Raw genomic sequence first — 25,944 nt, 5'->3', positions numbered from 1 at the left:
GGTCTGGTTTCTGTAATTGCTTCCCTGATGAACATGGGTGTTGACAGGTCGATCCATACTCCCAGCCTGCCTCTCTCTTTCCCCAGTAGGGTGGGGCTCTGGGGAGGCAGGGCTCCAGGACACATTGGTGGGGTTGTCTGCCCAGGCAAGTCAGGATAACATCATGGTAGCATCTGGAAGCTGGTGGCTGAAAAGAGAGTTAACATACAAAGCCAAACAAATTGTTGATCAATCATGAACTTAAAGGCTGGAATAGTGCAGATGAAGAGTTGGAGGGGGTCTCCATTTTGTAGATAGCTAGTAGGCATATTTTAGTTATATTCCAAAGGGCCTGTGGCTATACTACTTTTTTGTTTTTTTTTCCCCTGAGCTGAAATCTGATATGCAGGTGGATCCAAGTTATTGTCTGGGGAGATGATGTCATGGCTGGAAAAGGAACAGAAAGCTGGATCAGGGAAGTGAGTAGCTCCCTAATATGGGAAAGGGGTATAAATATTGTTGACTGTAAACCCCAACTATTTGATTTCGTCTGAGGCCCATATTTCAGCTTAGGAGCCTATGTGACCTCTGCATCCCTGTAGATCTGAGCTCACATTCTGTGGCGGTGAGTAGGAACATTCCAAGCTGCCCCAATATCAGGACCCATCTTCCTCAGGTGTAGCACAGAGTATGTTGTCCATCCTCCCTTCGGAGGATGGAACATTCTCTACTGTTGTTGATCCAAGTTGTGGGCAAGGTCTTTGGGGGGGCCCACAAATGGTTATTTATTTATTTACCGGAGCACTTCTTCTTCTAGCGTTTGCCCTTCTTCCGTAGCCAGTCAACAGCGTCAGGTTGAGCCTGATGTAAAGTTTCGAGACCTCCTTTGAATCTGGAGAGGTGGCAGTCGTTGACTATGTGGGTCATAGTCTGTCTGGAGCCGCAGGGGCAGTTCGGGTCGTCTCTGGCTCCCCAGCGATGGAACATAGCAGCGCACCAGCCATGGCCTGTTCGATAGCGATTGAGGAGGGCCCGATCATAACGTGCTAGGTCAAAGCAGGGTTGACGCTTGCAGGGGTCTGTGATGAGGTGTTTGTTCTTTACCTCAGCTGACTGCCAACTCTGTTTCCAAGAGACTGGAACAGAGAAGTTCAATGTAGGAGTAGGAGACCAGATTGGGTGACGAGACGTCAAGCGTTGGACAGGGTGGGCGAAGATATCCGCGTATATTGGCAGGTCCGGTCGAGCGTAGACGTGGGAAATGAACTTAGATGATGCCGCACCCCGACGAATATCTGGCGGGGCGATGTTGCTAAGAACTGGCAGCCATGGGACCGGGGTGGAACGGATGGTTCCAGAAATGATCCTCACGGAGGAATATAATTTGGAATCGACCAAATGGACATGGGGGCTACGGAACCATACTGGGGCACAGTATTCTGCCGTGGAATAGCATAATGCCAGAGAGGATGATCGTAGTGTGGAAGCGCTCACGCCCCATGAGGAGCTGGCCAGTCTTGCAATGATGTGATTCCTCGCGCCCACCTTTGCTGCAGTTTTTATGAGATGTTCGTGAAATGACAGAGTGCGATCGAGAGTAACGCCAAGATAGACTGCTCAGCTCTGGCTTATGGTGGTGCAGGGGTTTGAACCTAGCACTTTGAAGCCTCAGGCATGACAGTCTCTTTGCATGGTCATTATGCTATCTATCCCTGCCCGTAACATTGCCTTTAAGAGTTGACGGACTGGGAGTCCCGCGGTGGTGCAGCGGGTTAAGCTCAGTTGGCGCAAAGCGCAAGGATCCCAGTTCAAGCCCTTGGTTCCCCACCTGCAGGGGCGTCGCTTCACAAGGGGTGAGGCAGGTCTGCAGGTGTCTGTGTTTCTCTCCCCCTCTCTGTCTTCCCCTCCTCTCTCCATTTCTCTCTGTCCTATCCAACAATGACGACAGACAACAATAATGACAACAATATCCCCCCCAGCCCCTCGGGGTGTGGGGGGTGTGGGGGAGGGAGAAAAAAAATAATGACAACAATAAAACGAAAAGGGAATAAATAAATAAATAAATATTAAAAAAGAGTTGACCGACTGTCAGAAACCATCCTGAGAACTACAGGACCTATTTTACTTAGTCCTATAATCACGCACAGGTGATCCACGCTCTTGGATCAAGGTTCGGAAAGACCCGAAAACTGACGGAAAGACACGAAGTGAAGTGGTGGTCCGGGAGGTGGCCCCGTGGATAAAGCGTTAGACTCTCCAGCTGTAAGGTCCCGAGTTCCATCCCTGGCAGCACATGTATCATGTGTGATGTCTGGTTCTTTCTCTCTCTCCTCCTATCCCTCTCGTTAATAAATAAGTAAATAAGATACTAAAAAAAAAAAAAAAAAAAAAGACACGAAGCGTGAGACCGTAAGGACCCCCGGCCTTAGGAGTTCGCGGAGACGCGGGTGTTGCCGGAAATGGCCGAGAGCGTGTCGGCCGGGGGGCGGGGCGGGGGCGGGGCCGCGTCCCAACACGCGGAGAGGCTTCGGGTGTTTCCGGAAACAGCCGAGCGTCGGCTCGGAGTGGGCAGCCCGGGTCTGTGGGCGGGGCTTACGGGCCGGGCCTCTCTCCGGGCATTTTCGGCGTCTTCGCAATCGGGGCGGCGCGCGCGTCCCGGGAGCTTCCCATCCTCGGCTGTTTCCGGAACTCTCCGGGCGGCGGCGGCCGGGAGGCGGAGTCCTGTCCCCCCGCCCTCCCCTCCCCAGTTCCAGGCCGTTTCGGCTGTTTCCGGCGGCCGCCGGCGGAAAGAGCCGAGGGCCGGCGGCGGCGGCGGCCATGTTGGGAGCAGCAGGTCCGGCGGCGGCTGCCTGTGTGCCGGGCGCGGAGCAGTGCGGCTGAGGGCAGGGGAGGAGCGAGGCAGGCAGCCGGCTGCGGCGGCAGAGAGTAGGCGGAGCGGCGCAGCCCGGCCGCGAGGCGGCACAGCCCAGCCGGGGGTCGGGGGGGTGCGGTCGGGAGCCGCTCGGAGCCGGCGCGGCCTAGCCCGAACGGCGCATCCTCGGGCTGGCGTGAGCGGCTGTCCGGCCTCCCCGCACCCCCGGCCGGGGCCCATGCGGCGGGTGCCCGTGCTGTGAGAAGCCCCGCCCGGCCGGGCTCCGCGCCGCCGTCCCTTCTCCCCTCCCTCCCTCCGAGCTTGTCGGCTCCCTCCCCTGAGAACCGGCGCCATGTCCAGCGCCCGGACCCCCCTGCCCACGCTGAACGAGAGGGACACGGAGCAGGTAAGGAGCCCCGAGGGCTCCCCGGCTTCTCGGGCCGGGCCCCCTGCACCTTGCGGAGCCCCCTCCCGCCGCTGCGGGGCTCCTGTCACCGGCCCGGGACCCACCTCCTCCGCCCCCGGAGGAGGCTCTTCGGCGTTACCTCCCCAGCTTCCCCGTCTCTTCCCTTTTTCTCTCTCGGGGGCCTTTTCTGCTCTTCCTCCTCCTCCTCCTCCTCCTCCTCTTCCTCCCACGCTCCAAGCAAGCAGCCACCCTCCGGCTCCCGCAAGTGCACCCCGCGCCCCGCGCCCCGCGCCCCTTCGGCTGGGCTTCCGCCGCCCCCACCCCCACCCCCACCCCCACCCCCACCCCTGCAGAGTGGGTGCTCGCGCCCTCGCCCCCGCCAGCCCCCCAGTTTCCGTGGGGTGGTCTCCCCCCCTCTCCCGCCGCTCCCGGCTGCAAACTGAGCTCTCCCCGGCGCTGCGCTTGCAGCCCACCAGCTCCACCCTCCGCACCTTTCCAAAACGCTCGCCTACTCTCTCTCTCCCTCTCTCTCCCCTTCTCTCTCTCTGTCTCTGCTCCTCACTTTCCTGCTCCTCTGCCGGGGCTCCCCCGGGCCTGGCGCCGCGGGCATGTGTTGCTTCCGCGTTTCCCATCCAGCTGTCATGCGCGCCCTGTTCCCACAGGTTGTTTTTTTTTTTTTTTTTTTTTTTTTTTGGGGGGGTTTCCCGCCGCCGCCGCCCTCCATCCCTCCTTCCCTGTGTCCCGAGGCTGTGCACCCCGCAATCCCCCCTCAACACACCCCGGGGAGGGGCTGTTGTATCGGTGTGTGTTGTCTCTCCGCCGCCTCCTGGGCTGGGCTGCTCTGCCACCAGTGAAGGCTCTGCAGTCCTCTCCCGGGTCGGGCGGGCCTGTGGGGGGGGGCGGGGCGGGGAAGGGGCACCCCGGAAGGACTGGGGACTTGAGCCCCCGCTCCGCCAGCACCACCTGTTGCTCGGTCCTTCCCGGCCCTGCCTTTGCTCTGGGCCTCCACCCACCGCGGCAAAACCGAGCGGCCTTCCTGTCTCCGGCGGCCTGGAGATCTGTCACTTTCCGCCGCATCTTCCTCCTTTGTAGCGGCCTTCAGGTTCCTCTAACCCTCACCCCACCTTCCTCCCTGTGCCTCTTCCTCAGCGTGGCTTCCAGCCGTCGGTCTGTCCCCACCTGGGGCTCCTGTCCTGTGTGGCCCACACCTGCCTGCCCCCTCTGGGCCCCCTTCCCACTGTCACCCAAGCCTTGTCCTCCTTCTGTGTCTCCTCACCTCTCCACACCCCACCCCTCCCCTCACTTTCACCCTCTCCTGTGTCCCTGGCCTGTCACACCCTTCTCAGTGGAGAACTTCGGGGGGGGGGGGGAAGTTCTCCCCTGCTGCCGCAGTGCTTCTGAGTCCTTCCTCCTCTCCCTGTCTTCCCCTCCTCTCCTTCCCTTCTTTCTCTGTAGCCAGGGAGAGAGCCCCCAGTGTCGTGTGAGTTCTTGGAAGTTAGCATCCATCTCTGAGAAAAACAAACAAACAAACAAAGCGAAACTTTTAAAGCTGTTGCTGTTTACTTTTCCTGTCTGTCTGTCTTGCCTTCTCACTGTCTTGCCGCCCCCTCGCTGGCTGTCACCTAGGCTTCAGGAACTCAGTCGGGGGAGTTCTAGACACTTCTCCTCTGTGGTGGCCTGGTTGCTTCTGGGGGTGACACTGGTGTCGGTCACTGGTCACTGGCAGCTGGTCCTCTGGGAGCGGCAGCCTGGTCCGTATCACAGCCTTTCCCTTACTTGGCCAGTCCAGTTGCCTCATGGGCAGCTTGCTCTCCCTCCCTCTCTCTCTCTCTCTCTCTCCCCTGAGGTTGCCCCTTCCACTCCTCTCCCTCTTGCAGCCTGCGCTTTAGCAGATGAAGCCGGCTTGCCCAGAGCCCTTTCCAGACTTGTCCGCGAGCAGCAATGAGGGGCTGCGGGGGCTGCGGGGGCTTTGTGCTGTTTACTAAGCAGAGCTGCATTCTCACCGAGCCCGTTTGCTTGTGGTGTGAGGAGGTCTCCTGTTCCCCACACGCCCGCCCTGTGTGCAGCTGGGCGCACAGTAGGTGCGCAGTACGTGCCCTTTGCTTTTGTGATACCAGCGGTCGGTGGACTCTGCAGGGTACGCTGCTCTCTGATGGTTCTGGCCAGAGCGCTGACTGCACACATTGTCAGCCCGCTCAAAGTATGAAGTTCTCAGCTGGTTCCATCCTTGCCGGACAGACAGAGGTCCTCCTGAGCCACTTCCTGGGTTCTGCTGCAGTTCTCTGGTCCAGCGGTCCGTCCCCCGCCGACTTGCTACTAAGGCTCATGCTAAGAAAAGCAGGGCCTTTGGGAAGCGCTGCATGGGGACACCTTAAAGCCCTGGGCGGGTAGCTACTGTAGCTACAGTTTGTAAAACAAGAGGGGAGGACAGGGAGCAGCTCCAGCTCATAAGGCACGGGCCTCCTGGAGGCTTGTTTCTTTTCTTTTTTCCTAATTATTTTTAATTTTTACTTTATTAGGTAGAGACAGAGAAATCAAGAGAGAAAAGGGATATAGGGAGAGAAAGAGAGACACCTGCACTGCTTCACTGCTCTCGAAGCTTCTGCCCCATAGGTGGGGGCTGGGGCTTGAACCTGGGTCCTGGCTATGCTAACATGTGCGTTCGACTGGGTGCACCACTGCCACCACCCACCCAGTCCCCTTTAAGCTATTCCTTGTTCCCTGGTGAGACCAAGGGAGTTCTTGGTCCCGATCTTGCTGTGATGGTCAGCTATGACAGCGAGCCCTCTCGCCGTGAAATAAAAAGCCAGAGGTTTGGTTGGACTGAGGCCTTCGTCCTGAAGGCCCTTCTCTATCACTTTATTTGTTTTAAAGTTATTTAAACTGTGGCACCAGGACAGACACCACTGGCTGTCTTCAAGCTCCAGTCAGTTGTTTGCTCTCTCCCCCTTTCTCTAAAACGTGGCCCATGAGAAGTTGTTTCAGGGAGCACATAGATCACAGCTGAATCTCACACACACACATACACACACACACACTACTGATGCATAAAAATAAAATAAACATTGTGTTTTGGGGGGGAGTGACTCTGCTTCCGACAGTGAAAGCAGGAGATAAAACAAAGTCATGCTGTCTTGAAGGTGACTTTTGTGACACTCGGTCCTGTATGTGTTTTAGCCATTAACTCTTTTCCTTTTGCAGAAGGTGGGCTGTGACCCACCCAGGGCTGCTAGGTGCTCTCAGGGATTCTCAGTTTGCGCACTAAGCTTTCTGCTCACTTCTTCACCTAGCGACTCTGCCGGCCTGCGGGCCTGGCGGTGGTGGGAGCAGTCAGCTGGGTGACTGTCTGTCTCCCAGTCGTGGCGGCGGCGGCAGCAGCCAGTGTGAGGAAGGCCCACCCTTCCAGAGCTCACCTGCCGGCGGACTTTCCCTGACGCCTAGTGGGGGACCTGCGTGGCTTCAGGCTGCCCCACCTCGCCCTCCCTGCCTCTGGCTTCTTCCGCACTGGGCACGGGAATGGGTGGCGTCCTTCAGGGCTCTCTCAGATCAGCATTGCTTGTTCTCTCCAAGAGTTCTGGAAAGGGACTTTGGGATCTGGTGAGGAGAACCGTGCAGCACGGTGCTCTGGGCGCTGACTCTGCCCGGGGTTCCTTGGCAGTGCCGCAGGGCACATCGGGCCCTATGGCCTCACTTTCTGCTTGGCCCTAGAAGTCAGCAAGGAGCCTGAGTTAGAGCCTGGAGTCCCTGTGTGAGGAGTTGCCAGACCATGACCTCTGAACGCGGTCAAGGAACCCACTGTGTTCGTTGTAGCTTCTCTCTGACCTCTGGACTTTGGGAAGTAGCTGGGCAGAAGGAAGCCTGCCCTCTCTGGAGGCAAGTTGGGTTTGCACAGGAATGGCTGACGGGCCGGGGCCGGGGCCGGGGCTGGGGCTGAGACCTTTGTGAAGCGGGACAGCTGGAGGTGCGTCCCCAAGAGCTTTGTGTGGCCTGGCATTTCTCAGGCTGGGCTGTGTCCCCTTTGAGCAGAGCAAGCACCCTTCAGCAGACTGGCCCTGCCTTGGTGAACTCTCTCCCCCTGAGCACTTAGCCACCTGGCCTGCACTGCTCTCCCGGGAGCAGCCCGTGGCTTCCCTGCATATGTATTATGTCAGCTGGGATGAATATTTCATGTCTAGAGTGCAACCCAGCCTCAGACTCTGTGGCCCATTATCGACAAGTGAGGTGGGGGCTGGGCGCCACCTTTGGCCCAGGACTGCATCTCTGCTAAACGGACTCCCCTGGCAGCACTTGGAAGCCCATTAGTGGGTCGGCAAGAAGTAACCTCAGCAGATGGAAAGGGTGAGGAAGGAGGGTAGTCTCCGGCCGTCTAGGCTCCCTTGCAGCCCCCACACCAGCCCCCAGCAGCCTCTGCTTGGTTAAGTTGTAGACTGGCCGCCAGGCCTCCGCTGGGGTGGGCGCCGTGGGGGGTGTGGGAAGGGTCTGACCGATTCTCTCTTAAGCTCCGTTGGCTGCTTTTGCCAGGTGCTGCTCTGTCCGGTGCAGCGCAAGTCAGGAGCGTCAGGGGGAAAGGGCAAAGTGGGGTTTAAGCCTGGCCCTCCTCCAGTGGAAGCTCAGCAGAAAGACCGCCCGGCTGGGTGGCTGGGTTACCTGCGCTCTACAGGAAATCCCAGTGTTTGTACATTTTGCACTTGAAGCTTGGATTTGCCAGGCTTTCTCCCAGCCTTCATCAAACACGAGTGAGTCACGGAAAGTGTCATCTCTGCCTTACGAACGGGGGTGGGGGGGATCTCCCAGTTCTGGCATGGGCAGAGGCGGCCTGAGCTGGTGCAGGCAGAGGGACGCCCTTCCTGTCTTCTGGACTTTGATTCTGAAGCCGCACCTGGCAAGAATCTGGCCTCTGGGTTTCCAGTTACCCTCGAAGAGGCGGACGGAGCCGGAGCCCGGAGCCTGCCCATCCCTCCCCTTGCCCACTCCACCTGCTCCTCCCCTGGGGGTATAAATAGGCTCCATCCCTCTGTCTGAGTGTCTTTTTGTCTAGAGTATTTGAAGTTTCTGACCAGTGGGCCTTTCTTTCGCCAGCCGTCAGTCCTGGGGCTGGCACTGGCCGCCCCGACTTTATTCCTCACACTGCTTCTTGGGAGGTGGTCAGAGAGGGCCTGCATGGATGTGTTTCCTCCTGCCACCAAGTGACTAATCTGCAGCTGCGGAGCCACGTAATGGCCAGGGCTGGTAGGAGAGGGTCAGTGATACCGGTGGGTGACTGTCTCGGTGGGTGACTCCTCAGACAGTGTGTGTTGCTGGGGGTGGGGTGAGGTGAAGGGGTGTATTCAGTGACTGGCTCCAAGCCACCTTTTTCTTTTTAACATCAGGAAGGCGGAGCAGACCAGAGGCTTCTCTGTCGAACCAGTCAAGCTGGTTCTGAGAGCCTCGGCCTATTTTCTCTTGTGCTCTTTGGGAAGTTGGCAATACAAAGGTCTGCCTCCTCTGGGGCTCTGCTCATTGAGGCATGATTTGCACAAAGTCTGTAAACAACCCCCTCCCTCCAGTCCTGAATGGGGCCCTGGGCCGGGCCTCCACACCCCATGCAGACCAAGGCCGCCTTGTCTCACACCTCTCACTGCAAGCTCCCTCCAGGAAGAAGGCCCTGGGTCTGTGCTTGCCCCCCCCCCCCCCTTTGTGGATCTAGAAGGGACTCTTGGCTGTTGTGATCTGGCTGCTCAATCCAGTGAAATCCCGAGATCCTGGGCCTGGCTCGGGGCCTGGGGACTGTCTGTCCAGGCCTGTGGGGGAGGCGAGGAAGGAGCGGACCAGTTTGTAGCCTCCGGGGCGGCGCAGCAGGTACCTCAGCCCCGGGAGGCAGTTTGGGCTTGTCCCCAGTGGGGTCCTTGGAGGAGAGGTGGATCCACGCCCCCAAGTGCTGCCACATCTGGACCAAAGAGGGGCTCTTTCTTTCCTGGTCTCTCTGAGTATTTAGGCTTGAGGACAGGGATTGGGGAGAAGGAGGGAGAGAAGCAGAGCCTCACTCTGCTCTATTCATTCCGTGCTGGAACTTGAACTCAGGACCTCATGCTTGTGGGGGCGGCGTTTAGTTCACCGTGGCACCTCCCGGGCTGCATGGGGGGCTCTCTCTGAGGCCTGGGTGGCCTGGGAGGCGCTGTTTTCACAGCAGGGCATCTTTCCGTTCTCCCAGTAGGCCAAGCGCGCTCTCAGCTGCCTGCCAGCAGCTCTGTGCCCTGTCCTGGGGGCGTGGGCTGCCCTGTGTGTCTGTAGGGGTCCACATCTTCCTCCCGCCATCTCTGGGCGCAAGAGGCTGCTGGTCTGTCCTCGCCCCGCCACCTCCCCCACCCGCCTCCCTTCCGCAGGTGGCCAGCGTCTGACTGGGAGGTAGAAGCACTAGGCTTGTAACTTTTGTCTTTCTGCCTGCAAGCATCCGAGTTACAGGCCCTCTGGTCAGGTCACGGTCACAGGAAGTGGCACCCGAGAGCCCCTCGGCCTGGCCTGGGCTAGCACAGCCTCCAGCTGGGCTGCACTTGAGCCGGGACTGTGGGCTGCACTTGAGCCGGGACTGGGGACTGGAAGGGGATCCCCGGCTGCAGGCCTGGCAAGCACTTTCCTTGGGGCCTGGGGCTGGTGGGCAGCCGGATCTTGGGCTTACCTCATTCCTCCAGGCCCATGTGCTTTAGGAAAACAGTGGAACTTACCTTCTGGGTAAAGTTGTTGTGAGCCTTGTAAGAATTAATGGATCTAACACAGGGAGCAGCGCTCGGCTCGGCTCGGCTCGGCTCCTGGCCAGTGCAGAGAACTTGGGAGCAGAGAAGCTTGCTTTCCTTAGCCTGGGGGGGCCTCTAAGGTGTTTTGTAATCAATCAGTCAATCAATTAATTAGTTAATGTTTGACCAGCCAGCTATCTGGAGGAAAATTGAATGCTGCTGGAGAGGTTTGTGTACTTTGGGGCAGGTACTTAGAAAAGCAATAGTTCATTTATTTAAAGCTTCCGATATTAGCCGGCTCCGCTGACGTCAGAATGGGAAGCTCCACCACCCTCTGCCTGCCCTGGTCCGTGCTGGGAACGTGGGTGGGAGGTGGCGGCGGGTCACTGGGGCTGCCCTTGGTGGTGTTGGGCCCCAGGTGTTAGGCTGAGCGCAGGGACCTCAGCCAACTTGTCCCTCTCCCGAAAGGCCACGCGTGGGAGGCTAGGGGCTGGCGCTTTGAGGGTCCTTTTACTCTGGAAGAAGCAGAGAGGACTTGAGGGACAGGCTTTTGGGTTCCTCTGCTTCCCCTCTGGGAGGGTGGAAGGTGGTTTGTTGATCTCTTGTCACTTAGTGGGATGGTTTGTGAGAACAGTGACTGAGTCATTCGCTTTTTCGCTCTGCAGTTGTGACAGGGAGAAGACAGGTAACAGTGTTGCTCAGAGCTCCTCAGGGAGCACTTGCTGTATTTCCCTTTCTCCTTTGAACTTTCTGCTGACTTGTCTCACTTCCTTTTTCACTTTATTTATTTCCCTCTTTGGTTCCGTTGAACTCTGTTCCTTCGCTGTCGTTGTCCAGCTCGGGTTTTCATCTCCTGTGTCTAACTCTGCCTGCTTGCCTTTCTTTCTCTCTCGCTGTTTCCTTCCCCTCCGGAGCCACCTTCCTGAGTGAAGCCAAGGCTTGGCTACCTGACAGCTGTGTCTCCGTTTCCCCGGTGACAGGGTCCGAGGAGCTCTGGACTGTTCCTCTGACCTATCAGAAATGCGCTGACCCTCTATGCTCCGTGCTGGGAGAGACCCAGCGAGGCGCTTGTTCATTTCGCCTGGGGCGACGTTGAACTTGGTGCTCGACAGTGTGCTCTGGGGGTCACTGAGACCCTTTGAGTGGGCACAGAGTCAGAGGTGTTTGTACTCGCCCCTTTTGCTCGCGTCCTCTCCCCAGCACACCGCGGACTTCTCCAGAGGTTGAATGGTGTGTGTTGACATCATCACTCTTGGCTGGCAAAGCGTGTGCTTCAGTGTTGTGTTTTCTGGAATGTTTAAGGCAGTGCTTTAAGATCTGCATGCGGAAAATCTCACGGAGGCTCAGCTTGCTCCTCCATTGTGCTGTCTTCCCTGCCCCTTTCTCACTGCTTCTGTGCTCTGACTAGCAGCCTCCCTTACTCCCTCCCTATAAACCTCATTAGCACCCAGTAAACCTCGGGTTTGGGCTGCAGCAGCTCCCAGCCACCTTTGAGGAAACACATGAAGTGAGCAGCCTTTGTAAAAGCCTTCAGGAGAACTTCTGATCTTGAGCACATTAATTGCAACTTATTTTAACATTGTCTTTATTTAGTTATTGGCTAGAGACAGCCAGAAAATGGAGAGGGGAAGAGGTGATAGAAAAGGAGAGAGAGACAGACACCTGCAGCCCTGCTTCACCGCTCGTGAAGCTTTCCCCCTTCAGGTGGAGACTGGGGGCTTGAACCTGGACCCTTGTGCACTGTAACATGTGTGCTCAACCAGGTGCACCACCACCTGGCCCCCTTATTTTAACTCTTTATTTCTAAAATAGAAGGGAAAATTTAATATTTCTCATGTCTAAGTGTGGATCATTGGCTTTTTTTTGACACCTGCAGACCAGCTTCACCGCCTCTGAAATGACTCTTCTGCAGGTGGGAGCCGGGGGCTCAAACCGGGATCCTTACACTGGTCCTTGTGCTTCTCGCCACATGCGCTTAACCCGCTGCGCTACCACCCGGTTCTCTTTTTTCTTTTTTATAAACTTTATTTACTCATTTTTTCCCTTTTGTTGCCCTTGTTGTTTATCATCATTGTTATTGGATAGGACAGAGAGAAATGGAAAGAGGAGGGGAAGACAGAGACGGGGAGAGAAAGACAGACACCTGCAGACCTGCTTCGCCGCCTGTGAAGCGACTCCCCTGCAGGTAGAGAGCTGGGGGCTTGAACTGGGATCCTGATGCAGATCTGTGCGCTTTCTGCCATGTGTGCTTAACCTGCTGCGCCACCTCCTGACTCTCCCCCTTTTTAAGAAGATTAGAAGACTTCCTTTCTCACAAGTAGCTACGACCCCTGTTTACTGAAATGGTCACATCAACAAGTTGGGGGGTTCTGCTCCAAAAACACTGGGGTCTTGTCAGTAAGCGGGGGGTGAATTTGAGAAGAAAGCGGTCTTTAGCTTTAATCGGTGCAGCAGTACTAGGCAAGCTGTCACCTGTAAAGACCAAGCATTCAGAGCTGGAAGAAAAGGATTTTAGGGCTGAGGAGACAGCATAGCGGTTCTGCAAGAAACTTCCATGCCTGAGGCATGAGGTCCCAGGCTCAGTCCCCAGCCTCGCTGTGAGCCAGAACTGAGGAGTGCTCTGGTGTGTCTCTCCTTTCTGTCTCTCTAATTAAAACTGAAAAAAAAAATTAAAGGAATTGAGGGCAGTGTAGATAGCATAATGGTTATGCAAAGAGACTCTCGTGCCTGAGGCTCTGAAGTCCCAGGTTCAGTCCCCCACACCATCAAAAAGCCAGAGCTGATCAGCGCTCTGGTAAAAATAAATAAATTAATAAATAAAATAAATAAATATTTTACTTGTTTTATTATTTTTTTTCTTTTTTGCCTCCAGGGTTATTGCTGGGGCTCAGTGCCTGCACCACGAATCCACTGCTTCTAGAGGCGATTTCCCCCCTTTTTTGTTATTTTTTTTTAATCGTTCTTGTGGTTATTTTTATTATTGTTGTTGATGTCGTCATTGTTGGATAGGACAGAGAGAAATGGAGAGAGGAGGGGAAGACAGAGAGGGGGAGAGAAAGACAGGCACCTGCAGACCTGCTCCACCGCCTGGGAAGCTCCTGCAGGTGGGGGAGCCAGGGGCTCGAAGCCGGAATCCTTATGCGGGTCCTTGCGCTTAGTGCCACGTGAGCTTAACCTGCTGTGCTGCTACCTGACCCCCTCATGCCAGTTCTTGTGCTTCGCACCATGTGTGCTTAACCTGCTGTGCTACCTTGACCCCCATTTGTTTTCTTTCTTTTTTCCTCTCAGGCTTCTTTATTTAAGAACATAGAGATTAAGTGCATTGGGAATTAAAATCCAGAGGATTCTTGAACACCGCCGTCCCTGCAGCCAGTTCCTCCCAACAGCTTCCCTTCCCTTTAAGTTCCCAGTCCCTTCCTTGGTGAGTTTAGAGCTAAAGTCCCCAGAGCCTTAGTACTAACCCCAGAGCTCTCACTCCCCAGCTCTCCCCTTCTCTGTGTTCCATTTCTGGGGAGTACACGCACCTTACTTAGTCTGAATGCGTGGGAGAGCCCAGAGAGGTGACAGGGACAGAAGGAAAGGCTTCACCTTCAGCGAGAGGGACTGAGGAGTAGAGTGTGGTGAAGTGAGGGCCTCCATAGCCAGGGGGACCAAACTGGGGCCCTGGCGCTAGAGGGAGTGGCAGTGGTCCCCCCGAGAAAGGAGGTCCAGCAGCTGCAGGTTCTTCTCTTTGGGAGTGGTCGCGGATTTGCGTGTCATGCTTGCGCAGGGTTGTGCTAGTCTTCTCTGTATCGCTCCAATCTTAGTATACATGCTGCCGAAGCGAGCACTGTGTTCTTTTTTATGTATTTTTTAAATTTATTTATTTATTTTGTTGCCCTTGTTGTTATTATTGATGTCATTGTTGTTGGATAGGACAGAGAGAAATGGAGAGGGGAGGGGAAGACAGAGAGGGGGAGAGAAAGACAGACACCTGCAGACCTGCTTCACCGCCTGTGAAGCGACTCCCCTGCAGGTGGGGAGCCGGGGGCACGAACCGGGATCCTTCTGCTGGTCCTTGTGCTTAGCGCCACCTGCGCTTAACCCGCTGCGCTACTGCCGGACTCCCTGCTTTCTTTTTTAATGAATTTTATTATTTGATACAGTCAGAGAGAAATTGAGAGGGAAGGGGGAGAGGGGGAGAGAGAAAGAGAGACCTGCAGTGCTGCTTCACTGCTCATGAAGCTCCCTCACCCCTGCAAGTGAGGACCAGGGCCTTGAATGGACTCCCGCAGCCCCTAATCGCACACTGTAATGTACTCTACCAGATACGCCACCATCTGGCCCCCATATTTTATTTTATTATTTATTTTGGATAGACAAATTGAGGGGGGAGGGGGGAGAGAAGGCTGAGGAGACAGCGTAATAGCTATTTTTATATCTAAGCCTCTGAAGTCCCAGGTTCAATCCCCAGCACCACCATAATCCCAGGCTAAGCAGTGCTCTAGTCTTTCTGTGTATTTTTTTCTCACTGAAGTATTAGATAAAAAAAGAAAGGGGGGGGGGGCAGGCAGTAGCACAGCGGGTTAAGCGCACATGGTGCAAAGTGCAAGGATCGGGGTAAGGATCCCGGTTCGAGCCCCTGGCTCCCCACTTCAGGGGGGTCGCTTCACAAGTAGTAAAGCAGGTCTGCAGGTGTCTGTCTTTCTCTCCCCCTCTCTGTCTCCCCCTCCTCTCGAGTTCTCTCTGTTCTATCCAACAACAACATCAATGGCAACAATAATAATAATGACAACAAAAATGGGAAAAAATGGCCTCCAGGAGCAGTGGATTCATAGTGCAGGCACTGAGCCCCAGCAATAACCCTGGAGGCAAGAAAGAAGTAGAAGGAGAGGGAGAAGGAGAAGGAGAAAGAGAATGGGAGAGACAGACACCTGCACACAGCACTGCTTTGCCTCTCATGAAGCTTCCCCCTACAGTCGGGGACCCATGACTTGAACCCCAGTCCCAGTGTACTAAAATGTGTGCACACAACCAGGTGCGCTCCTGCCTGGCCCCAGGAATCGAATGTTATAAGCGCACATATCATCAACTTTTTTTTTTTCTTCACCAGATCACTGCTCAGCTTTGGCTTATGATGGTGTGGGAGATTGAGCCCGAGACTTTGGAGCCTCAGACATGGAAACCTTTATGCTATCTACCCCCTAAAATTCTGTTTTTTTAAAAGACTTGGTACTCTTTCTTTCTTTTAGTTTATTTGGGTAGAGACGGGGGAGTAGAGCGATAGGGAAAGAGAGAAACACCTGCAAAGCTTTCCCCCTGCAAGGTGGGGGCTGGGGGCTTGAACCTGGGACCTGGTGCATTGTAGCATATGCACTCAAGCAGGTGTACCACCACCTGGCCCCTCATGAGTGTTCAAAAAGCTCAGATTTGTTACAGTTTTTTAGCCTAGACTTGGGGGGAAAAAGTCACTTAATCCACTGCACCGCCAAGCATCTCATTGCTTACCCAGAAGCCCACCCTGTAGCTGAGAGCCCAGTGAAGCCTTGAATGAGGGGATGGCTGGATGGATGCCCACAGGCTGAGGAGTCAGGGCAGTGCCCCTTCATAGTGGATCGTTGGAAAAGTCACGGCGTATTTTTCTGTATGCAAAAATGCATCATGACTTTCCCCACAACCCAGTGTTACCGTGACTGGTCAAACTGGAGACCTGGCCGTGAGCCTGAGGACCCGCTAATATCCTGTTTGCAGAATTCTGCTTCCCACCTTGCAAGCAGACAGCCTCACCGACATGGCTCGACTTGTTGTGGCGGCACCAGCCCGCTCGGAGGAATGTCCTGTGTGACTCAGCCAGCACAGGCGGCAGGACACACACAGGGGGCTGAATCACCTTTCTGAGTCTTGTGGCTTATCTCTGGACCCCTTGGTTTCCGTTTGGTGCCAGAGCAGGGGTCTTGGAGAGCGCTGGCACCTTGTACCTAGAGTCAGGGCCGGGCAGCGAACGCTCCGAGAGGTAGGAGTCATGGGCCTGTCTCTCGCTGCACGCTGTGGCTAGGGGCACACAGCAGCCATTTCTACTTAAGAACGAGCGCCCTGGCTGAAGCACCGAGAGATGGCATGTTTCCCTTAACCCTCAGCCCAGGGCTAAAGGCGGAGGTGTGGGGGCCGGTGGGCGCTGCTGCTCAGCCCTGCACCCAGCTGTCCCAGACTGCCCCCACTGGATCCTCCTGGATGCTGGAAGGAATGAAGCCACTCGCAGCGAGTAGGCGTTTGCTTTCTTGAAACCCAGCAAAGTGAGTCTCTGCCTGTTGCCAATGATAAAGTCGAGATTTTTTGTGGGCTGGGCGGTGGCGCATCTGGTTGAGGACCCAGATTCTAGCCCCCAGTCCCCCCACCTGCAGGGGGGAAGCTTTGCAAGCGGTAAAGCAGTGTTGCAGGTGTCTCTCTGTCTCTTCCTTCTCTGTTCCCTCTCCCTTCTTGATTTCTGGCTGTCTCTTAACAGTAAATAAATAAAGATAATAAAAAAAAATAAAGTTGAGATTTCTCAAGTGAAAATCTGAATTTTAGATAACTTGCCCTTGTCAAAGACCTTTCTCATGAGATGGGTAAAATGTCTGGAATGTGATTAAGAAAGGAGACATTAACAAAACTGTAGGATAAGAGGGGTACAACTCCACACAGTTCCCACCATCCGATCGCCATATCCCACCCCCTCCCCTGATAGCTTTCCCCGTCTCTGTCCCTCTGGGAGTATGGACCCAGGGTTGTTGTGGGTTGCAGAAGGTGGAAGGTCTGGCTTCTGTAATTGCTTCCCTGCTGAACAGGCATTGACTGGTCGGTCCATATTCCCAGTCTGCCTCTCTCTTTCCCTAGTAGGGTGGGGCTCTGGGGAAGCGGAGCTCCAGGACACATTGATGGGGTCGTCTGTCCAAGGAAGTCTGGTCGGCATCCTGCTGGTCTCTGGAACCTGGTAGCTGAAAAGAGAGTTAACATACAAAGCCAAACAAATTGTTGAACAATTATGGACCTAAAGGCTGGAATAGTGCAGGTGAAGTGTTGGGGGATACTCACTGCAGACTCTTGTGTACTTCTGCTTTCAGGTATATGTTTTGCCCTAGTTTATGGATACGTGTGAACGTATGCTATATCTCAGGGTACCTGGACTATATCTAGGTTTTGGGACTTTGTTAGCAAATGAACCACTGGAATGGGATTAGAGAATCCTATGAAAGGAAAGGTCTCACCCGAGTAATGAAGCTGAAGGGTTGTCATTCCACACCTGAAGTCTCTGGACACAGTCTGAAGTGAAGCATGCTGGGGTGGCACTCGTTGCGTTGATTAGGTTGCGATCGGTGGGTGCAATATTATTTGATATGCTTTGAGAGAAGCATGCAGGAAAGTGGGCCCCACCCTAAGGTTCCAGGACTGGGGGAAATATAGGCTCTGTAGTGGAAATGTGAGGTTCCTGCTGTCTTAGGGTTCAAGAAGACAATGGATAGTTATTGTTATCATCACATTATTTGGTAATTGGGTTAACTTTGAAAAGTCCCTTTGTTAGGGTTTGGGGTATAATACCCAGCAGCTTGTATATAGCTGTGCCACCAGTTACTTCTGTTCTCCCTGGTCTAGACTTTTGAGAGAGTCAACATATCAAAGACTCAGCCTATGTATTAAAAAGACTTAGTCTGTGTTTTAAAAAGTTCAAGACATACAATCAATTTTTCCCCTTCTCATATTAATTAAATAATGATTTGTATGACAACACTTTAATAGGAGTGTACATAAACACCATTTCTACCACCAAAAGACTGTGTCCCATCCACCCTCCCCCTCACCACAGGGTTTTTACTTTGGTGTCCTACTCTTGGAATGTGATTTTTTTTTTTTTTTTTTTTTTTTTTAGGAATGTGTGCTTGGAAATCCTGCATGATTCTGTGAAGGAGTATCTCCCAGGTTGCCAGCGGGCATGAGCCACTGGCAGTGCAGGACGACCAGTGGGTTTTGATGGTGAAATGATGCCATTTCTGGCCACATATGCCCACTTGCCTTTGGAAGCTGCCACTTGTTGAGTCTGGTCTCGTGTTAAGGCAGAATATCCTCAGCATGTTTCAATGAAGGGTCTGTGTGAAACAAGATTCTCTTCATATTTCTCCACCAAAAGAGCGTGTCAAGTGTAGAAGCAGGTGGGAGGAGTTGACTCTTCCATTGAGCCAAATACTCCAACTCTAACCGGGAATTCCATCTTGTTTAATACACATAGTTTTGGACGGGGGAGACAGCAGAACAGTTCTGCAAAGACTTTCAAGCCTGAGGATCAGGTTCAGTCCCCAGCGGAACCAGAAGCCAAGTGTCTGGAGTGTGTCTATTTCACTCTCTGCAGGATTCTCTGTATCTCCCATTAAAATATAAAGAAAAGAGGGAGTCAGGCGGTCACAATGGGTTAAGTGCATGTGGCGCGAATCGCAAGGACCGGCATAAAGATCCCAGTTCAAGCCCCCGGCTCCCCACCTGCAGGGAAGTCGCTTCACAGGCGGTGAAGCAGGTCTGTAGGTGTCTGTCTTTCTCTCCCCCTCTCTGTCTTCCCCTCCTCTCTCCATTTCTCTCTGTCCTATCCAACAACAACATCTACAGCAACAATAAAAAGACAACAAGGGCAACAAAAGGGAAAATAATATATATATACACACACACATATATATACGGGAGTCGGGCAGTAGTGCAGCAGGTTAAGTGCATGTGGCGCCAAGTGCAAGGACTGGCGAAAGGATCCTGGTTCGAGTCCCCAGCTCCCCACCTCAGGGAAGTCGCTTCATAGGCCGTGAAGCAGGTCTGCAGGTGTCTGTCTTTCTCTTCCCTCTCTGTCTTCCCCTCCTCTCTCCATTTCTCTCTGTCCTATCTAACAATGATGGCATCAATAACAACAACAATAAAAAAAAAAAGGGCAACAAAAGGAAAAATAAATAAATCAGCCCATGATTTCACCACAGAAATGGGCTGCTCAAACATGTAAGGGGGCTTATTATTATTTTGAATGAATTAATGAAAGAACTATTAAATTCTCAGTTTTCTAGTAAGGTAGTTATCCATAATTCACATAAACAAACAAACAAAAAATTTCTACAGTGCTTACTACTCTTAAGAGTATAAGGAGTTTTTCAGACCAAAAGTGAGAAAAGCCATTGTTGTAGACAAGACTTGAGATGACTGTCCCCAGTCTTGGGTTGGCTCCTCGGGGGACTTCATAAAGAGCCCTTGTCCGCAGTTCCCAGCTCCGGTATAATCCCCGCCTGAGCCCCAGACTTCCCCTCAGTCTTACTGGAAGTGGTCAGCGGAGACCCTGTGTAACTCTAAGGCGTGTGTTGTGACCACACGATGTCCGCTGGTCCTAAGGCGAGTGCCGCAGCCGGTTTGGTTAATAGCACCTGCGACATGGACGGAGTGAGGAGAGCGAGAAAAGCAGAGTTCTCCTTGTGGTGCGAGCTCTTGGGATCTATTCTCCTAATTGGACGGCACGGACTTATTCCCGTCTCCTAGAAGAACACTGGCCCTGGGAGGCCGATGTATCACTGTGTCTTACTTATATCGCTGTATCTCACGGGCTGCCCATTTCCCCCCTACCCCCTCTGAACTCCTTTTTTTTTTTCCCCCGAGTTTTCCCTTCATTCTTTGACCTTTCTCTTTTGTTCTTCTGTAGTGTGTTTCTGACATTGTGTATTTAAATTTTTTTTATATTTATTAATTTATTCCCTTTTGTTGTCCTTGTTGTTTTATTGTTGTAGTTATTATTGATGTCGTTGTTGTTGGCTAGGAGAGAAATGGAGAGAGGAGGGGAAGACAGAGAGGGGGGAGAGAAAGACAGACACCTGCAGACCTGCTTCACCGCCTGGGAAGCGACTCCCCTGCAGGTGGGGAGCCGGGGGCTCGAACCGGGATCCTCATGCCGGTCCCTGCGCTTTGCGCCACCTACGCTTAACCCGCTGTGCTACCACCCGACTCCCTGACATTGTGTTTTTGATGTATTATTATTATTGCCTCCAGGGTTATCACTGGGGCTCAGTGACACTACAAACCCACTACTGGCAGCTTCCTTCCTTCCTTCCTTCCTTCCTTTCTTCCTTTCTTCTCTCTCTCTCTCTCTGTATTTTATGATAGGATAGAGAAATTGAGAGAGGAGGGGATTTAGGGAGAGAGAGATTAAGAGAGATACCTGCAGGCCTGCTTCACCACTGATGAAGCATCCCTCCTGCAGATGGGAGCTGGGGGCTTAAACCTGGGTTGCCTAGCCCCCTCCCCCCCCCCCGATGCATTAGTGTGTGTAGAGTTGTGTTTTGGATGATTATTTTTTCGTTTAAGATAAGAGGGTTTCCTCCCCCCTTTTTGTTGCCCTTGTTTTATTATTGTTGTTATTGATGTCATCATTGGATAGGACAGAGAGAAATGGAGAGAGGAGGGGAAGACAGAGAAGGGGAGAGAAAGAGAGACACCTGCAGACCTGTTTCACCGCCTGTGAGGCAACTCCCCTGCAGGTGGGGAGCCGGGGGCTCGAACCGGGATCCTTACGCCGGTCCTTGTGCTTTGCGCCACCTGTGCTTAACCCGCAGCGCTATTGCCTGACTCCGGCCTTTAACTCTTGTGCCCCTCCCAGCTGCATCTTGTGAAGGTTTTTGTTTTTAGATTATTTAAAAATTTTTAGAACATTTTAAACATTCTTCACCCAGCCTCTCTCTCCCTAAGTTAACATCTCCTATCACCCTAGGAGACATCAGAACTGAGACTGAGTCTTGACAACGCTATGAACTAAAGGACAGACCTTGTTTTGTTTTTGCCACTAGGATTGCTGCTATGTCTTTGCCCTGCAGGTGGGAACCAGGGGCTTGAACCCAGGTCCTTGAACATGAGGATATGTGTGATCAGCTGGGTACGTCCCCCCTCACCCCCAAGGACAGAACCTATTTGGGTTTCATGCTTCCTACTGATTGGTTCTTCTGTTCCCAGTTCTCACTTTGTATATAGTTGTCTCCTGTCTGCTCAGGACTGTGGCCGTTTCTCAGTCCTTCTGTGGTTTCCTGACACGGACAGAAACAGAGAGTGCTCGCTATGCTTTTTGTTTTGTTTCTGCTGACGGGGCTGAATCCGGGGCCATCATACTCCCACCTGCCCAGCCCAGCCTGCTTTCTGATTTCATTCTGATGCAATGCACACAGCACAGAATCTGTCATCTCTGTTTCTAGTTGTGGGGCTTTGGCTTCTCTGTCTCTCTATCTCTTTGCCTCGTGTGAAACACTCTCTTCCTCATAGGTTATAAATATAGTGAATCATTTTTTTTTCTTTTGCCTCCAGGGTTATTGCCGGGGCTCGGTGCCTGCACCATGAATCCACTGCTCCTGGAGACCATGTTTCCCCCCTTTTTGTTGCCCTTGTTGTTTTATCATTGTTGTGGTTATTATTATTGTTGTTGCTGTCGTTGGATAGGACAGAGAGAAATGGAGAGAGGAGGGGAGACGGGGGGGGGGGACAGAAAGACAGACACCTGCAGACCTGCTTCACCACTTGTGAAGCAACCACCCTGCAGGTGGGGAGCCGGGGGCTCCAACCGGGATTGTTATGCCTGTCCTTGAACTTCGAGCCACGTGCACTTAACCCGCTGTGCTACCTCCCGACTCCCAGTGAATCATTTTTTAAAAGTTAACTTGAGGGGTGGGTGGTGGCACAGCTGGTTGAACACAGGTTACCATGTATGAAGTCCTGGGTTCAAGCCCACACTCTCCACCCTGCAGAGCAACAGCCCCGCAGTTTCTCTCCTTCTTTCTCTCCCTTCTCCCTCTGTCTCTCCCTCCCATCTCAGTTTACCCTCTATCCTTTTTAAAAAATATTTATTTATTTATTTATTTATTCATTTATTTTACCAGAGCACTGATCAGCTCTGGCTTATGGTGGTGCGGGGGGTTGAACCTGGGACTTCAGAGCCTCAGGCATGAGAGTCTCTCTGCGTAACCATTATGCTATCTACCCCACCCCCCTTTAGAAATTAAAAAAAAAAAAGTTTATTCTCTTTTGTTGCCCTTGTCGTTATTATTGTTGGATAGGACAGAGAGGAGGGGAAGACAGAGGGGGAGAGAAAGACAGAGACCTGCAGACCTGCTTCACCTCTTGTGAAGCGAAGGTGGGGAGTCGGGGGCTTGAACCAGGACTCTCACACCAGTCCTTGCACTTTGCACCACGTGCACTTAACCTGCTGCGCTACCGCCGGACTCTTTAAAAATTTTTTTTAAATATTTATTTCCTTTTGTTTCCCTTGTAGTTATTGTTGTTATTGATGTCGTTGTTAGATAGGACAGAGAGAAATGGAGAGAAGAGGGGAAGACAGAGAGGGGGAGAGAAAGACAGACACCTGCAGACTGGCTTCACCACCTGTGAAGAGACTCCCTTGCAGGTGGGGTACCCTCTATCCTTTTAGAAAAAAAAAAGCCACTGGGAAAGGCGGATTAGCTTTGCAGGAACTGTGAGCCCCAGTGGGAATCCTGGTGGCAATTTAGGATTTTACTCTATTGCTCTATGTGCTAGAAAACGTAGTTAAGGGCCCGCCGGGGTGGGGGCACACCTGGTTGAGCACATATGTTACAGTGCACAATGGCCCGGGTTCAAGTCTTCCAGTTCCCACCTGCAGGGGAAAAGCTTTGCGGGTGGTGAAGCAGGGCTGCAGGTGTCTCTGTCTCTGTCTCTCTCTCTCTTCCTATCACCCCCTTCTGTCGATATCTTGCATCTGATTAAGCACACACATTACAGTTCGCAAGGACGTGGGTTCAAGCCCCTGGTCCTCATCTACAGAAGAAAGCTTCACAAGTGGTGAAGTAGGGTTGCAGGTGTATCTCTCTGTTTCTCTTTATATATCTCTCCCTCCTCCCTCAATTTCTTTCTGTCTCTATCCAATAATAAATAAATAAAATTAAATTAAATTAAAAAATAAAATTAAAAAATATTTTAAAATGAAGAGTGCTTTAAAATACATACATATATACCTTAAGAAAATACAGTTAAGTCTGTTGAGGTTGTAATGGGTTTAGTAATATTATTTTAAATGAATTAGTAGTTTAAGTGTCTTTGTTTTCATCTTAATGCAGGAGTCATAGCCCACACAAACAAAAGCTATTTCGAGCTTCTTGCTTAGGAATGTAGACTTCCAGACAGAAGTGTCCTGGACAGATTGGGAGCGCTCACGCCTGGCCTTGATTGGCTGGCTACAGGCTATGACCTCATACTGGGCCTTTGTTTTGCGATTCCCAGAGCTGGCCGGTGGCAGGAAGGCTCTTGCCGCCTTGCTTCACAGCGGCTTAGCTGAGGAAGCTGCTTCTGGGGTGGCCCGGGGACTGACCAGAGTTGGCTCCTTGCCTCCTTCAAATACAGTGTGGGCCTTTTTTTTTTTTTTTCTTCCTTTCTTTTTCTAATTCTATTAAAAAGATCACTTGGCTTACTTGAATTTCATTATGACAGTAGTTTTTTTTTTTTAAGTTTATATGTTGGTGATTGGTCAATTCCCAATTTGAAAACTGCAGTTTGCTTTGCTTCTGTCCTTGAAGAACCTTGGCAGCTGTGAGGGCTGAGGGCCGCTAGGCCACAGGCTCAGCCCCCAGGCTGCTGCTGCGGTCCCCCATTGCTCTTGTGTTTAGCGCTTTTTTAGAACCTGTTTCTTAATAAAATATGCTCACGGGGAGTCGGGCGGTAGCGCAGCGGGTTAAGTGCAGGTGGCACAGAGCACAAGGACCGGCGTAAGGATCCCGGTTCGAGCCCCCTGCTCCCCACCTGCAGGGGAGTCGCTTCACAGGCGGTGAAGCAGGTCTGCAGGTGTCTGTCTTTCTCTGCTCCTCTCTGTCTTCCCCTCCTCTCTCCATTTCTCTCTGTCCTATCCAACAACAACGATAAACAACAAGGGCAACAAAAGGGAATAAATAAATAAATAAATAAATTTTTAAAATATGCTCACGGAACCCCATGTGTGTAAAGCCTCATTTTCTTCTTTGAGGAGCAAGCAGATTTGCTGTGTGGACAGCATGCCAGCTTTATCTCTTCCTGATGGGGTCCTCCCTCAGATCAGCTGTCACAGGTGTACAAGTTCCTGTCTTCCCTGATAGGTGACTGACTGTGCGCCATACCCTCCACCGGGCACCGGGTCCCCAGCACCCACGCGGCCCCCTCCCTGATGGCTTTGCGAGTCCTTGGCTGCTCCGCACAGACCCCCAGTTTGTCCCTGTGCTCTCCCTTCCTTAGGTGCTTAACTCCCACCTGCTGTTCATCCTTCCTACCTTCCTCTCACCTATCACTAGCCAGGGAAGCCGCCATCATTTCTCACGGCTCAACAGAGTCCCATAGAATCCTGCCGCGTACAGAGGCCAGGCCTGGTGCACTTGGTTGACCGCTCACGGTACCACAGCCAAGGACTCGGGTTGAAGTGCTCCCCTCACCGCTCCCCACCTGCAGGGAGAGTCTCACGAGGGTGAAGCAGTGTTGCGGGGGTCTGGCTTTAGCCTCCCCTACCATCCCCTGTCACTTTCTCTCATCTCTGTCACAGACAAAACCCTGAGGCCAGCTCACCTGGATAGTGCGCTGCTTTGCTATGTGTGAGGTCCAGGTTCAAGCCCAACCCTCAGCAAACGAAGGGAGCTTCAGTGCTATGGTTTCTTTCTCTGTCTCAAAAAAGAGAGAGAGAAATAGCAAGGTTCCATTATATGCACAGACTACAGCTTTCTTTTCTTTTCTCTTTTCTTTTTGTCTCCAGGGTTATTCTTGAGGCATGGTGTGTTTCTGCACTATGAATCCACTGCTCCTGGAGGCTATTTTTTCCCCCATTTGCTGCCCTTTTTTTTTTTTTTTTTTAAAGATTTTATTTATTAATGAGAAACATAGGAGAAGAGAGAAAGGACCAGGAATCACCCTGGTGCATGTGCTGCCAGGGATTGAACTCAGGACCTTATGCCAGAGAGTCCGATGCTTTATCCACTGCGCCACCTCCCGGACCACATGTTGCCCTTGTTGTTTATCGTTGTTGCTGATATTATTATTGTTGTTGTTGTTGCTGTTGTTGGATAGGACAGAGAGAAATGGAGAGAGGAGGCGAAGACAGGGAGAGAAAGACAGACACCTGCAGACCTGCTTCACCGCTTGTGAAGTGACCCCCCTGCAGGTGGGAATCTGGGGGCTCGAACCAGGACCTTTACACTAGTCCGTGCGCTTTGCGCCACGTGCGCTTTAACCCGCTGCACTACTGCCCGGCTCCCCAGACTACAACTTTCTTAACTCCTGATGAGTTTGTTTGAGAGGTGGAGTTGCAGTAGATTTGCGGTTTTTAAACTGGCCTAACTGGCGCCCGTGCTCTTGTCTTTTCTGGTCCTCTGGAGCGTCTCTCTCTCTCTGTCGTTCTTGCTCTATTTTTTAAAAAATATTTATTTATTCCCTTTTGTTGCTTTTATTGTTTTATTGTTGTAGTTATTATTGTTGTTGTTATTGATGTCATTGTTGTTGGATAGGACAGAGAGAAATGGAGAGAGAGAGACACCTGCAGACCTGCTTCACCGCCTGTGAAGCGACTCCCCTGCAGGTGGGGAGCCGGGGCTTGAACTGGGATTCTCATGCGGGTCCTTGCGCTTTGTGCCACATGGACTTAACCCGTTGCGCCACCGCCTGACTCCTGCTATCCCTATTTTATTGGGTAGGACAGAGGGAAATTGAGAGGGAAGGGAGATAGACACACACAGCTGCAGACCTGCTTCCCCACTGCAGGGGAGGGAGCTGGGCTAGAACCCTGGTCCTTACACATAGTCCTTGCACATAGGACTGTGCGTGCCTGACCTTGGGCCCCGCCCTAGGGCCTCCTGCCTTCTGCTTGGTACTGCGGCCTGCTTCTGGCCGTGCACGCCTCCTGGGCTCCTCTTGCCTGATGGGCAGTCACTCTCGGCATGAGGAGCCGGAGAGCGCCTGCTGCATCCCGTCCTTGGGAAGCCCTACAGCGGACACGCAGCGCCTTT

General features: G+C 52.8%; 1 protein-coding gene and 1 non-coding gene across 6 annotated transcripts in view; one reads left to right on the top strand and one right to left on the bottom strand.

The window, feature by feature from the left end:
* Window positions 1–3,102: 3,102 nt before the first annotated feature.
* Window positions 3,103–25,944, top strand: part of MARK2 (microtubule affinity regulating kinase 2) — a 62,413-nt gene continuing 39,571 nt past the window's right edge. For 4 of the 5 annotated variants that reach the window (XM_007518541.3, XM_016186224.2, XM_007518540.3 and 1 more), the window contains exon 1: window positions 3,103–3,236. In XM_007518541.3, coding sequence (XP_007518603.1) covers window positions 3,183–3,236 — 54 coding nt within the window. In that variant the 5' untranslated portion in view covers window positions 3,103–3,182. Of the gene's footprint in view, window positions 3,237–6,926; window positions 7,110–25,944 lie in introns of those variants that run through there. The other variant, XM_060176181.1, reaches the window with a different exon arrangement.
* LOC132534141 (U6 spliceosomal RNA) lies at window positions 13,671–13,776 on the bottom strand. Its single transcript, XR_009545817.1, has one exon. It is a non-coding gene; the product is annotated as a U6 spliceosomal RNA (small nuclear RNA).

The sequence above is a fragment of the Erinaceus europaeus genome, chromosome 17 (assembly GCF_950295315.1).
Source record: "Erinaceus europaeus chromosome 17, mEriEur2.1, whole genome shotgun sequence".
Lineage (NCBI taxonomy): Eukaryota > Metazoa > Chordata > Mammalia > Eulipotyphla > Erinaceidae > Erinaceus > Erinaceus europaeus.
This window is presented reverse-complemented; position numbering and strand designations above follow the sequence as displayed.